Below are 13,830 nucleotides of genomic sequence, written 5' to 3'. Positions count from 1 at the left end.
CATATAAAATAATCATAGTAGTTCATAAACTTTCCTAAGAAGGGCATTTGAGACTGGGCTTGCCAGCTGGATAATACTCTCAGGTTGAGGAGAAATTCACCTGTGCCATGTAGCTACACAAAGACTAGCACTGCTATGACTCTCAAACTTCATCTGTGAGGCAATCTGAAAAATTTGGAACTAAACAAGAAGTCTCCCTTCTCTAAATAGAAGGTTATATTTGGGGATTACATGCTCCAAAAATCAATAAACCCCTTTCACTACACAGCAAGCTTGTGTTCAGTCAATTCTCCATGAACACTCCTGTTGATTTTTTGGAATTATAAAGTTAAAGAATATTCTTCCTGGGGGAAAAAAAAAAAGAAGGGGAGTTTTGAACAATAAAATCATGGAATAAGAGAACTGTCTCCAGGTTCCCTAATAATAGATCCCTTGGAGAGAGAAGAGGTTTATTTATATACTTATTCTTCTTTCCTTCCTCACCCTAGTCTTTTCCCCTCCCACCTCATAACAGATTTAAAAAAGATTTAAGATGTTGATATATGAGGGGGCATTTATATTACAAGCTTTCAGATTCTCTAAGCGTTCACTTATTTAACTGTTGGTTCTGTGTAAAACAGCTAAACTTTAAAAATTAAATTATCATGCAGTGAATACCATCCTTAAATTTTTATTTAATTTTTTCCTTAAAATAATTGTGATCCAACAATTAAATCTTGGTGACACTAACAATCAATTTAACTTTGAATATTAAGGGTGAAATTCTTAAAAAATCAAATGACAACTTTGGCAATGATTAAGCCTATAAATGAGTTTGACAATTTTGACTGATGGTCATGAAAGGCATCGGAAAGAAAAGCAGCCAAAAAATCATTGACTTGTTTTTCCTGATGATTACTCAAGTAAGACAAACATGATTTTGGATACAAAAAGCATTCTTGTTGGATACTACAGCAAAATTAATTTCTAAGGCATATCCCAAAATAAGTTCATTGGGACAGAGAAAATAAAATATTAAGCACTGCAAGCAAATGGGTACAAAACTAAAAATTACAAATGATCAGCAAATAAATATTTCATAAGTGCATACTATAAGCAAAATATTGTCCTGAGTATTTTGAAAGATAAAAGAAAATCATTGTTCTCAAAAAGCTCACTGTTTAATAGGGGAGACAAGAAAACAACTATGTGCAAACAAATTATATCCATGATAAGTTGGAAATAATCAACAGAAGGAAGTCATTAGAATTTTGACTGGGACATGAAGGAAGTCAGAGTAGTTTAGGCTAAGGTAAAGAAGGAGAGAATTTTAACCATGGAAAACATCTAATAAAAATGTCCAGAATCTGCAAATGGGATGTCTTATTCTAAAAATAGCCAAGATTGCATTTGTCACTAAATTGCAGAATACATGGGTTACAGAAAATTAGAAGTAATATATGGCATAAGAAAACTTGAAAGATAAGAAAGGAGGGTCAGGTTATGAAGGGCTTTGAGCAAGAGGACTTTATATTTAAAAATATATAGCATTATTAAATTATTATCATATTATTATATTATTGCACTTTAGGAAGATCACTTTGCCAGATATGTGGAGGATAAACTGGAGCAGAAAGAGACTTTTGGCAGGAAGTCCATTCAGGAGGCTTTTGCAATACTTCAGGAACAAGATGATGAAGGTCTGGCCCATGACAGTAGTGGCAGAGGAAAGAAAGGATACATTGAGAGAATGGTGGTATCCTTAACCAGTAACACAGAAGTTAAATGAAGAGAGGATTTTCTGGAAACAATCAGTACAGATTTGAACTTGTTGAGACTTTAAGATTTTCTTGGGGCCTCCAGTTTGAGATATCTAACTGGCAGCTATAAGATCAATAAAGAGATTAGGGCTGGATAAGCGGATTTGAGAATCATTAGCACAGAGGATGATAACTGTTATCATCTGTATCTATGGGAATTGATGAAATTACCAAGTGAACAATAATAAGGGAGAAGAGAAGAGTTTCCAGGACAAAGTTCTGTGGGACATATACATTAGCAAGTGGGATGTGGATAAAGATTGAGCAAAAATAAACTGGAAAATTATGAGTAGTTTATGGTGAGAAGAGTAACAACAGTCCAGGAAACAAGAGACTTGAGTTCTAGACCCAATTACAAAATAATTTTTGTTATTCAATATATGGGATTGCCTGTCATCTAGGGGAGGGAGTAGAGGAAGGGAGGGGAAAATTTGGAAACGTGAATACAAGGGATAATGTTGTAAAAAGAAATTACCCATGCATATGTACTGTCAAAAAATTATAATTATAAAATAAATAAATAATAAATAAATAATAATAATAATAATGAAAATAGGACAACTCAGAAAGGTTTTCTTTCTTTCTTTCTTTCTTTTTTTTTCAATTTTCTCAAAAGACATAAGGCTGGTGGTGAGAATCTATTTCCACTGTACTACAGTATTTTCATTCCCATTTTATATATAACTGAGGCTCAGAAAAACTTTCCCTATGATCATACAATGAGGAATTAATATAATGAAAATTTGAATTTTGGTCTCATAACCTTAATTGTTTTTTCAGCATATCATATTGCCTCCCTAGGTCTAAATGCCTTCAATGATCACATTAATGATATGTGATTTATGAGTCCATCTCTAAAACTTCTTATGTTCTATATAGTTCAAAACAGTATCTTTTTATCTCTTGACTACACATTAGCAGAATAATTTCCCTATGAATTTAAATATTCATTTTTTCAATACATATTTAAAGTTTAAAAAATTATTAGTATTGAGAAGTTTAGAAAAGTATATAGATAGCTCAATTTTTTTTAGAATAGGCTCCTAACAAAGAACTCTGGTCTGAATAGCTTTAAGATTTTTCCAAGGTGAGAGAGTGCAATCCTAAAACCATCAAGCTATCTTACAAATGAGGATAATTAGTCATAAGTGAAAACAGATGAGTAAGGGGAATCCTACCTGAATAAATATATCACCATTGAAATTGAGAACAAATAAACATCCCCCATACTTATACTGGTCAAGCAGTAATAGTGATTCCTATTTATATGATGCTTTAATCTCTGTTTTGTTTTTCTCACAACACCCTGCAACAAAGATAGCACAAACATTTCCCTCCAACTTTGCAATTGCAGTAAATGAGACTTTGAAGCTTAAGTTATTTGCCCAAGGGCACATTACTTAGCTTCAGAGTCTGGTCTAGTAAACTCCAAGCAAATCCACCTTTTTAGTTTTCTGTTCTAGATTTTCTGTGTATAAAAGACACAGCATTTCTCTCTTCTCATCTACAAATTTTAATGTAAACATTAAGGATAGACAGTGTCAGAAGTCACAGAAAAATGTATCCAAATGCTTTTGAGAATGAACATTAACACTACCCTCTCCTCCCAAAAAAGAAACTTCTATAAAAATGAAAACTACTCACCACTTTTTTTCAAGGGAGGCTCTTCTTCTCCTAATCCAAGACAGAGAGACTAAATTAGAAAATATTCAGCACCACAACACTGTCTCTGTATTTTCTTTTTCTTTCATGTACATATTAAATTCCATTGCTAACTTTGACAAACAAGTTCAGATGAGTTGTAGACTATTTGATTTTACACATAACTTCCTTCACCTCTGTCTCCCAAATTCAAATCTTTTGAACACTTGATAATCCTGGTTTATACATATTCATTTTATGCAGTTTTACTTCTGTGTATTTAACAAAATTATAGCAGGGAATCATTTCAGACAGTATCAAGTTCACATCATGCTTTCTTCAGTTTGTCTCTGATCTTCTTGACCTTTTCCAGGGGGCCAAATGAATCAGAAATGAAAAATTTTAAAACTGTCAAATGAGTTCAAGAAGGTGCTTCTATAATAAATACCTGTTAGCTTGACAAGGCTGAAACACCCATCAAATCACAGTAGGCCACTGCCTATGACTGTTTACTTCTGAAAACTAACACAGAAATAGCTACTGAGTCATCATTTTAAAAAGTGAGTTGTAAAAAACTGCTTTTTTTTGTTTTTCTTTCTTTTTTCTCAAAATACACTACTTTTTTTTTCAATATTTGCAGTTTTCTATTATAGTGATAGATATAATGGAAAAACATGGTGTTTCACAATTATGTCACATTGAAAATAATTGCATTTTGCTTTCCTACCCACCATCCAATTCATTTATCTTAGTTAAGATTTTGGCACATTACCTTCTACTGTTCTGAAAATAAAAAGATTGTCTCCTAGTTCCCTAAATGTTATGTGTATATTTCATTTCACTGCTACCCTTTTGGTCCTTCTGATCTCAAGATTAGAGATAAAGCTTTGGACTAACTCAACCAAAGCATCTGGAAATGTGTTTCTATCATAGGTTTAGAGTATCAAGTGATCTAGCCCTCTTCTCTGACATTTGAGCTGTAAGGGCAAATTGAATACAATATAAAAGCCAAATAGAGACCCATTTACTGAGCAGAGCAACCAATTGATGTGCTATTAACACTGGACTAGAGATTCATTTCAATATTTCCTGGCTTGACCTCAGTACCACATGCAGTTAAATCTCAATTAGCCATGATATTACATGAAGAACTATAGTAGAAACAGTTAACCACATCCCATGTTCCTATTACCTTCATCAGTGTCAACTCCATCATCTTCATCTTCATCATCATCATCACCATCAGAAGATATGATATCAGATAGCAATGAAAAAAATCCATAGATCCAATCTGTAGTTTCTTCTACAGCATCATGTACGAATTTTAGGGGGTCAGAGCCAATTTTGGAAATAGAGCTTGCTAAAAGTAATATAAGAGAAAAGAAGAATTACATGATTTATTTTTGAACAAATTTTTTTCTACTAAGGAAGTAGAAAAATAAAGACTAGACTTCTGATAATTTAACAATCTTTCTTCTGTTCTTTCTACTGTACTACAGCTTTGTATGATTCCATAACAATCAGCAAGTATTTATTACCTACTATATTCACAATATTGTACCTGCCAGTACATTGTATGGTAAATAGAAAACCCAATCTCAGATACATTCTAATTTCATGACACTGGGTAAGTCACTTAACCTCTCTGTTCTTCAACTGTCTCATTCGTAAAATGAAGATAAGTAGATGTTATCATCCACCTCCTTTTTTTGTTCTAGATAAAATTGAGACTGTAAGTAAAGTGCATTGCAAATTTTAAAATATTAAATAAATTTAAGCTGTTATTGAAAGAGTATATAATACATAAAAAGTGTTTTGACACATTCAATAAGTTTATAATCTAGCCTAGAAAATTTCATATGTGAAACAATTAGAAGAAAATAAATCAATCAATTACCCCAGAGTATGCAATAAGCTATAAGTAGTATTATAGATTGAGAAGACAAGACAGAGCTTAGATTTATAGAAAGTAATATATGAAAGGTAAGACTTTTTTTGCAAACAAATGAATGGTAATGTTAGATATATACATTTAATATTAGAAGAAGTCTGAGAACCTAATGGGTTTCATCTTTACTAGGAACAATGTTTGGGTTTAGAGTCACATTTTGTGGTGTCCTTTCTAATCTTCTGCTCATGGAATCAGTAAAGCCTGTGAAACTCATTAACGTACTTGTCAAATAAAAGAGTTGAAATATTTATGAGATGAAAGGAATCAGTAGTAAATATACACACAAGTAAAGTGAATAACATCTTAATGTTATCCCATCCTCCACTATATTTGCTTGAGTTATCTTTAAGTTGCTCTAAAGAAATTTAATACAATAGCTCACTACCAGATTCTACAGGTCAAATAATATGTTTATACTTCAATCCTGTCATATACCATCAAATTGGAGCTTAGAAGCCAGATTTGTAGAGCCAAGATTACCAACAAAATAATAATATGTGAAATTGATTGAAAATCGCCAACTGAGATTGAGGAGAAAATGTTTAGTTTCTATTGATTCTGTAATACACACATTTAGCTTAAGAAAGAGGAGACAAATGGGAGTGGAGGAAGGAATTGGGGTAGACCTACCTGGAAATGTGGGTTGGAATAGGGGAATAAGTTTTATGGGAATAAAAAGAAATTGAGTAAATGGTACCTCTACATGACATTACCACTAAGAAAAGATCAGATGAGAGAGTTAAAGGGACAAGAAAGAGAACAACCATTTCTCAATGAATAATTATATTGGGAAAGGTAGACTTTAAGGCTTTAAGTAGGAAGCTGATGGTGAAATGGCCCAGGCTAATCAAACTAAAAGTTTAGAGAAGACACTGTTGCCTCAGAGCAGACTTGCTTTTTTATTGTTGAGGGATAGGTAGAAATCTTAGAAACCTATAAAGGGTAACTTTAGTCAACGGAGTTTTTGAATAATTTAAGAGCAGGAAGGAGAAAATGGGGGGAGACATAGGGGAAGTATAACGGGAACTTCCTACATAGTTTACCTGACAAAAGGCACATTTTTGTTTGAGAATAAGTTATATCTGAATTTGGGTTACATCTAAAAATGCTTTAGGTCTAGTATATTCTTACTCAGACTGCAAGGATACACTAAATGGAATGTTTATGCTGAGAATAATTTTCTTCCATTCCCTCAATTCCTACCTAAATTTTAACTGAAGATTTTAACAGTAAAATTCAATTAAATAGAAATTAGTTTAATTACCTATATTTCTAGCTACAGCATTTTTTCTTGGCAGGCATGAATCTTTCCAGGCACTAAAAACAGATTTATAAAACCATGTTGACTCATATAATTTAAGTGCTTGTTTTAGAAATAAACAGAAGAAAATTTTAAAATAAATATATAGACTGAAATAAAGTGAGAGAAAGATAGGACTCTTAGCCAGGGATGGACTATACTTAACAAGGACAGATAAAACATGTTTACTTAGAGACTGGTGAAACTGCTTAAGAAAGCTGAAGAAAATTTTTTCCACATTCATCAATAAAGTCAAATTCTTCTGGGAAAGGTATGACACAAGACCACAAGCATCAATAGAGAAGATGAGTAATTATTTATAGACAATATCTAAAAATAAGAGCAGTAATAAGATCCATAATTTTAGTTGTCTATATATAAAGATGAGTTTGGGTAAAAAACAAGGTGAACTAGAAACCTTGACATAAGGAAGCATGTTTGACTTTAGGAATACCTTTTCTTTTAGTTCCTAGATAATCACTAGAACAAACTATAGAAATAACTTTAAAGGTTTTAGAAGGGAAGGGATGATTACTAAAAACAATATCAGTTTATCAAACCATTCTAGACTAACCTCATTTTCTATTTTTTTTACAAGATCATTATGTTGGTAAATGAGAGCATTGCCATGGGCCATATACCTAAATTTAAACAAAGTATTTGATATCATCATGGAAAAAGTAGAAAGACCTTAACTGGATAATAGTATAGTTTAAGTAGATTCAGAACAGCACAAATGACAGAAATCAATATGTTGTCCATAATTCACTTTTTTGAAATATCTCTGTTGAAGTCTCTCAATGACCTGTTCTTGGTCATGGTTTTTCTTCATTTTTGTATTAATAATTTGGATGAATGTTATCTAATTGTATTTGACATATAGTTGAGAGTAATTAACAATTAAACAATGTTATCAATATTAAACAAATATATAAATAAACACTTGATAAGTATTTAGAATAATATAAATTTCAGTGTCTTCAGTGGGATGTCATAATATCACATGGAAAAGAAATTAAACTTAATCTGTTTGGTCTCATAGATAGGATTATGAGCTATAGAAAGAAGTTGCAGAGAAATATTTTGACTCAATAGCAGGAAAAACTCTCTAAAGGACAGAATGGATTGCCTCAAAAGATGGAGAACCATACCCAAGAGGTTCTCAAGGTAAGATTAAATGATTACTTGTCATGACTGATATGCATTGAATTCCTATCCATATATGAAATAAACTTCTAAAGTATTTTTCAACTATAAGATTCTATGATCCTTTGGTCTACAAAGTATTATAAACCTAATCCTATGTAGTTTAATTAACTTTTGTGATTTTTATTTTTTATGTTATATATAGTATTATTAACTTATTCCTAACATTACTTTTTAAAATTGCTTTTATAATTGAGGACAACATTTAAATACTGATATAAATAGGAATAATATTATCATACAACTGAAAAAAAGGCTTGTTTGAAGTCTCATTTCCTTATGTTCTACTTACCATGTTTTAACTTCCCATCATTCTACACAATATACAAATTGATCTTTTAAGTAGTCTTGTATTGTGTATGTAAAAATAAATTCATTTCGTACAAATTAAGTTGAAATAACAAAAATGAATAAATAAAAGTATAAAATTAATTAATCAAATGTTTGTCATATAGTAAGCACTATAAAAAGTATTTTATTATTAATAAATATTTCAAAAAAAGTGAATTAAAATAAAGCATCTTGAACTGTATTTGAAATTTAAAGAATGGTTTCTTGAAAAATGGACTACCAGGAAATTTGTGGCATCTGGTCAGGAGGTCCTTAAAAATAGAATATGGTTTCAAAGATAATCTTTCATATGATAAAGAAGTTGGATAAATAATCTCAAAAGATCCTTTTCTATGTATCTACCTCAGAATTTTTAAGAGGCATAGAGTGTTTTACCTGGAGTCAGGAAAATACAGTTTCAAATATTGCCTCTGTTAGTTATTAGCTGGATGGCCATGGGTAAATTTCTTCTTTGAGCCTCAGTAATCTCATGTAAAATGTTGAATAATAACGTCTACTCCATAGCATCTACTTCACAAAGTTTTTGAAAGATTCAACTAAAATAATATATGCAATAATATTAACAATACACTTCAGCAATAGATAGAAAGAAAAATTCCATTTAAAATAAATGTGGACAATATAAAATACACTAGACTCTACCTGATTATATAAATATTATTACAAAACATTTCTTTTCATAGAAATACAAATCTAAGCAAATGGAGAAATATTAATTGCTCATCACTAGTTCAAGTCCATGTACTAAAAATTATCCTACCTGAGTTAACTTATTTTTCAGTAACACTGATCAAACTACCAAAGAATTATTTCATAAAACTAGAAAAAAATTCATCTGGTAGAAGAAAAGATCAGGATATCCAATGAATCAGGGAAGGGAATGTAAAGGAAGACAAACTTCCAGATTGTAAAGTATATTGCAAAGTGCTAATCATCATAATTATCTAACACTGACTAAGAAATGGAGTGGTGGATCAGTGGAAGGAATTAGTTACACAATACATAGTAAATATAGCCATACATTTAAATGACAATAGTACCTAGTGTTTGATAAACTCAATGATCCAAGCTTATGGGATAAGAATTCAAAATCTGGCAAAAATTGCTGGGAAAGCTAGAAGGCAGTTTGGTATAAACTAGGCATAAAGTAACATTTCACATAATATACTAAGAAAAGGTCAAAATGGACAAATAATTTAGGCATAAAGGGTGATGCTACAATCAAATTAGAGGAACTTGGAAAAATGCACCTGTCAGATCCCTGCATAAGGGAAGAGTTTAGTACCAAACAAAAGATAAAAAGGACCATGTGGACTAACAGCCAAAATTAGAACGAAAACAGGAAACTGGGGAAATATTTCAAGAAGTTTCTCTGATGAAAACTTCATTTCTCAAAAACATAGAGAACTGAGCCAAATTTAAAGAAATAAGAGCCATTCCCCAGATGATAAATAATCAAAAGATATGAGCAGGCAGTTTTCAGAACAAGAAAGCAAAACTAGAAATAGTCATATAAAAATGTTCTAAATTACTATCATTTAGAAAAATAAATAATTAAAATAACTCTGTGGTACCACCCTATATCTTCAGATTGCCTAATATGACAAGGTAAAAAAAGAACAAATACTGAAGAGTATGTAGGAAATTAGGACACTAACACTCTAATAGTGAAATTGAGAACTATTCCAACCATTCTGAAGAACAATTTGGAAACACGCCCAAAGGTACACAATATTGTGCAATATTAATGTGCTACACAATATTGTGCAATATTAATGTGCTAACCATTGACTAGGAAATGACTGAATAAATTGTAGTATAAGGCTGTGATGGAATACTATGGTGTATAATAAGAAATAATGAGCATAATGGTTTGAGAAAAACAGGGAAGACTTATATCACCTCATTTAAAGTGGAGTAAGCAGAGCCAACAAAACACTATTTACAGCAACAGTGATATTGTAATGATGATCAACTGTGACAGACTTACCTACTTGAGATAATGATTAATTAAAATTAAGATAATTACCCAAGAAAAAATTAAAATTTAATCTAATACAAGTTTATACATCACATGGCCCTAATCTATGTTAATCCTATCATTCAAGGTCATGTCAGCATATCTGCTTGTAATGTACCTTTCAAACTTCAAGGCTATATTTCTCCAACACATTCCTTCTATTCTAGTCAGTTTTTAAACTCATTGTCCCTTGGGGGTGAGGGGGAGGAAACTTTAATTTCATTTATTAATCCTTACTTAGACTTTCTCAAAATATCCTATCCCAATTATCTATGTGTTCCATATTGACCAGTGCCTATTTATCTAGCAACCTTGTATTCAGAAAGGCCTGGTTTCAAGTTCCACTTCTCTACATTTTACTGTGTGAGCCTGGGTAGTCATTTAAATTCCCAGGATTCTAAATAATCATAAAACTACAAATTTCAGAGTAGATGCTGACCTGAATTGCTTGAGGAAGTTCCTAATATCATTTAAATAAGAGATGAAAAATATATTGCTACTTTTGTCCCCATCTTATATCTCTCAATAGATTTTAAGATAGTGAAGGGGAGTACAATCTTTATGTTATAGTCCCTAGACCAGTATCTTTATATATAGTATGTATTCATTTTTTTTTTTGTTTGCTGCATTGATTTGAATTAATGTTTAGAATACTGCTTTGTATAGAATAAATTTTCATTAAATACTTGACAAATAAAAAAAACAATAAAAGAGTGACATTCATCGTTTTATCCCTCATAGTACCCAGAACATTGCTATATACAGAATATATTAACTAAATGTTTGCTAAGTGAATGAATGTGGTCACATAAAATATTTCCATAGCATAAACAAGAAGAATTATCCTTTATACCTTAAAATGCCTAAATTTTAGTCATAAAAATGGAAATAATGACACACAGTCTCAGGGACTAAAATCATGAGGGAGACATAAAGGCAGTAAACTTGATTTTTGCCTGCCTCTGTTTTAATCCCTTTTACTCTGGATTTCATGGGAATATTTGTTTGCAAAAAAACTTTGAATTAATCTGCCTTTGGCAGATGTGTGCCATATCTTAGTCCAGTGAGAGAGGAAGCAGTAGGTAAGTATTGGGAATTGGGACTCTGGAAGAAGTATAAGTAGGAGGGACAGATGCAAATTTTCAAGCCAAATAGGATTTGTACTGATCTAATGTTTTGAAAACTGTCCATGCAGATACCATCTTTGTTTAACTGGTATTGCTTCACGACTTCTCTATGTGAATTCAGTCTCTTTCCTTCTTAACCAGGCTCAAATCTTTAACCCTTGCTTCTCTTTCATTAAATCTCTCTCTTTCTTAAGATTCTCCTTTAATATATTTTTTCACTTTAGTTGACCTAGATAATATCCTGTGTATTTCTTCTTTCCTATCTTTTCTCCCTGTTATTAGCTCTTTCAGGATCTTATTACTTATTTATATATTTATATAGTATTGTAGACACCAAACCTCTGATAAACTCCAATCCATCATGCACTGGAGTGTTTTTCTTTATAAACAGGTCTGATTCTGTCTGTCTTATATGATAAAACAAACAAACAGATAAATAAATAAATAACATTGCATAATTCCTCATGGATATTTATATAAATTCCAAATTTATTTGTTTAATATTCAAGGGAAGCTAGACAGTTCACTGGATAGTATGTCAGCCCTGGAGTCAGGCAGACTCATCTTTTTGAGTTCAAATCTAGACTTAGGCCCTTCCTAACTGTGTAATTTTGGGCAAGTCTCTTAACCCTGTTTGTTTCAATTTCAACTGTGAAATTAACTGTGTCAGGAAATGGTAAAACACTCCAGTATTTTTGCCAAGAAACCCCCCCAAAGGGAGCCACAAAGAGTTAAATGTGACTGGAAAAAAAAATTCAAGAACAAACATAATTTACTTTCAACCCATTTTTCCATCTTAATTCATTAGTTGATTCTGTGCCTTTGAAGAGGCCATCCCTTATGCCTAGAAAGCACCCTCATGATAATGATGGTGGTGGCAGTAATGATAATAATAGTTATGTATGATTTCAAAATTTGTGTAAATGATTTACATATATTTATCTTGTTTAATATTCACAACAACCATATGAGGTAGCTGCTATTATTATCCTCAGTTTGAATGAATATGTGAATAAGTAAAGTATTTATTAAGTGCTAAGGATACAAATTATAAAAAGCAAGACAGTCTTTGCTTTCAAGGAGCTCACACTTCAAAGGAAAAGACAACATAAATGAAAGGTTTCCGTTGTGAGTCAGATGTCAAAATTCCATAGTCCTTGGAGGTATAGTCCAAAGTAATGATAATGCTTCAATATCATTTCCACTGACAAAAATCACATCAATTTCTGATGTTGAACAATTTGATAGTGTTTCAATTTATAGATGAAGAAAATGAATCTGAGATGCATTAATTACCTTATAAATTTACTTAGCAATTTTTAAAAATTTATTAATAGTACTTAAATTTTTAATTCAATTGTATGATAGGACAGTTTTAGAATTCATTTTTATGAGATTTTGAGTTATACATTTTTCTTCCTCCCTTTCCTCCTTTTCTTCCAAAAATGGTAAGCAATTTAACATACATTATACATATGCTATTATAGAAAAAGAAACATATCAAAACAAAAACAAAATAAAATAATTGGGAAAAATTCTTCTATCTGCTTTCAGAGTCCATTAGTTCATTATCTGGATGAGGATAGCATTTTCTTTGATGAATCCTTTATATTTGTCTTAGATCATTGTGTTGCTTAGAAGAATTGAATCATTTATATACACAATATTGCTAATGCTATGTACAATGTTTTCCTTGTTCTACTTATTTCACTTTGTATCAGTTGGTACAAGACTTTCCTGATTTTTCTGAAATCTACTTGTTCATCTTTTCTTACTGCACAATAGTACTCTCTTAGAAACATAGGTGAAAGTTAGATGGATCAGATGGACACCAAAGGTGGAAAGCAGCTCTGTAAAAAGCTCAGCAGCTCTCACCCCAGAAGTACTAGTCTTCCCTGAACACATATAATGTAGCTTGTTCAGCCATTCCCCAGTTGATGGGTATTCTGTCAATTTCCAATATTTTTGTCACCACAAAAAAAGAGATGCCATTGAATATTTTTTACTTATGTAGGTTATTTTTTCCCTTTTTAATGATCTCTTTTGGATTTGGGGGTTTATTTTTATGGTTTTTATTTATTTAAAACTAAAATACAAAAATAGAAAAAAAATAAAAAAGGGAAAAAACTGTCCATCTGCATAACAAACATAAGAAAGGATTCAATATATGTAACAAGTTTCTATTTCAAGAAAGCATATTTAATAAGAGAACATGTATTTAGAATTAATCCATCTTTGCTTCCTTGTAGATTTTTACTTTATTCCTTTTTCCCCTTTTCCTCCCTCTTCCCCCCAAGCAGATTATAATTAAGCATGGATATAATTATGTCCTGTCTGTCTATCTATCTATCTAATCTATCTATCTAATCTAGTTATCATTTATCTAGCTATTTACACCACATACACATATGCCCCAGCACTTATATATATATATA

The 13,830-nt window shown here is 31.3% G+C and overlaps 1 protein-coding gene across 17 annotated transcripts in view; it reads right to left on the bottom strand.

Annotated features, from left to right (window-relative positions):
• TRDN (triadin) overlaps positions 1-13,830 on the bottom strand; it is a 481,452-nt gene that overhangs the window by 381,486 nt on the left and 86,136 nt on the right. For all 17 annotated transcript variants that reach the window (XM_074309957.1, XM_074309965.1, XM_074309958.1 and 14 more), the window contains exons 3-4: positions 4,633-4,800; positions 3,444-3,473 (exon numbers count right to left, since the gene is read on the bottom strand). In XM_074309957.1, the coding sequence (XP_074166058.1) occupies positions 3,444-3,473; positions 4,633-4,800 (198 nt within the window). The remainder of the gene's footprint in view (positions 1-3,443; positions 3,474-4,632; positions 4,801-13,830) is intronic.

This window comes from Sminthopsis crassicaudata, chromosome 4 (genome assembly GCF_048593235.1).
Source record: "Sminthopsis crassicaudata isolate SCR6 chromosome 4, ASM4859323v1, whole genome shotgun sequence".
NCBI classification, from domain to species: domain Eukaryota; kingdom Metazoa; phylum Chordata; class Mammalia; order Dasyuromorphia; family Dasyuridae; genus Sminthopsis; species Sminthopsis crassicaudata.
This window is presented reverse-complemented; position numbering and strand designations above follow the sequence as displayed.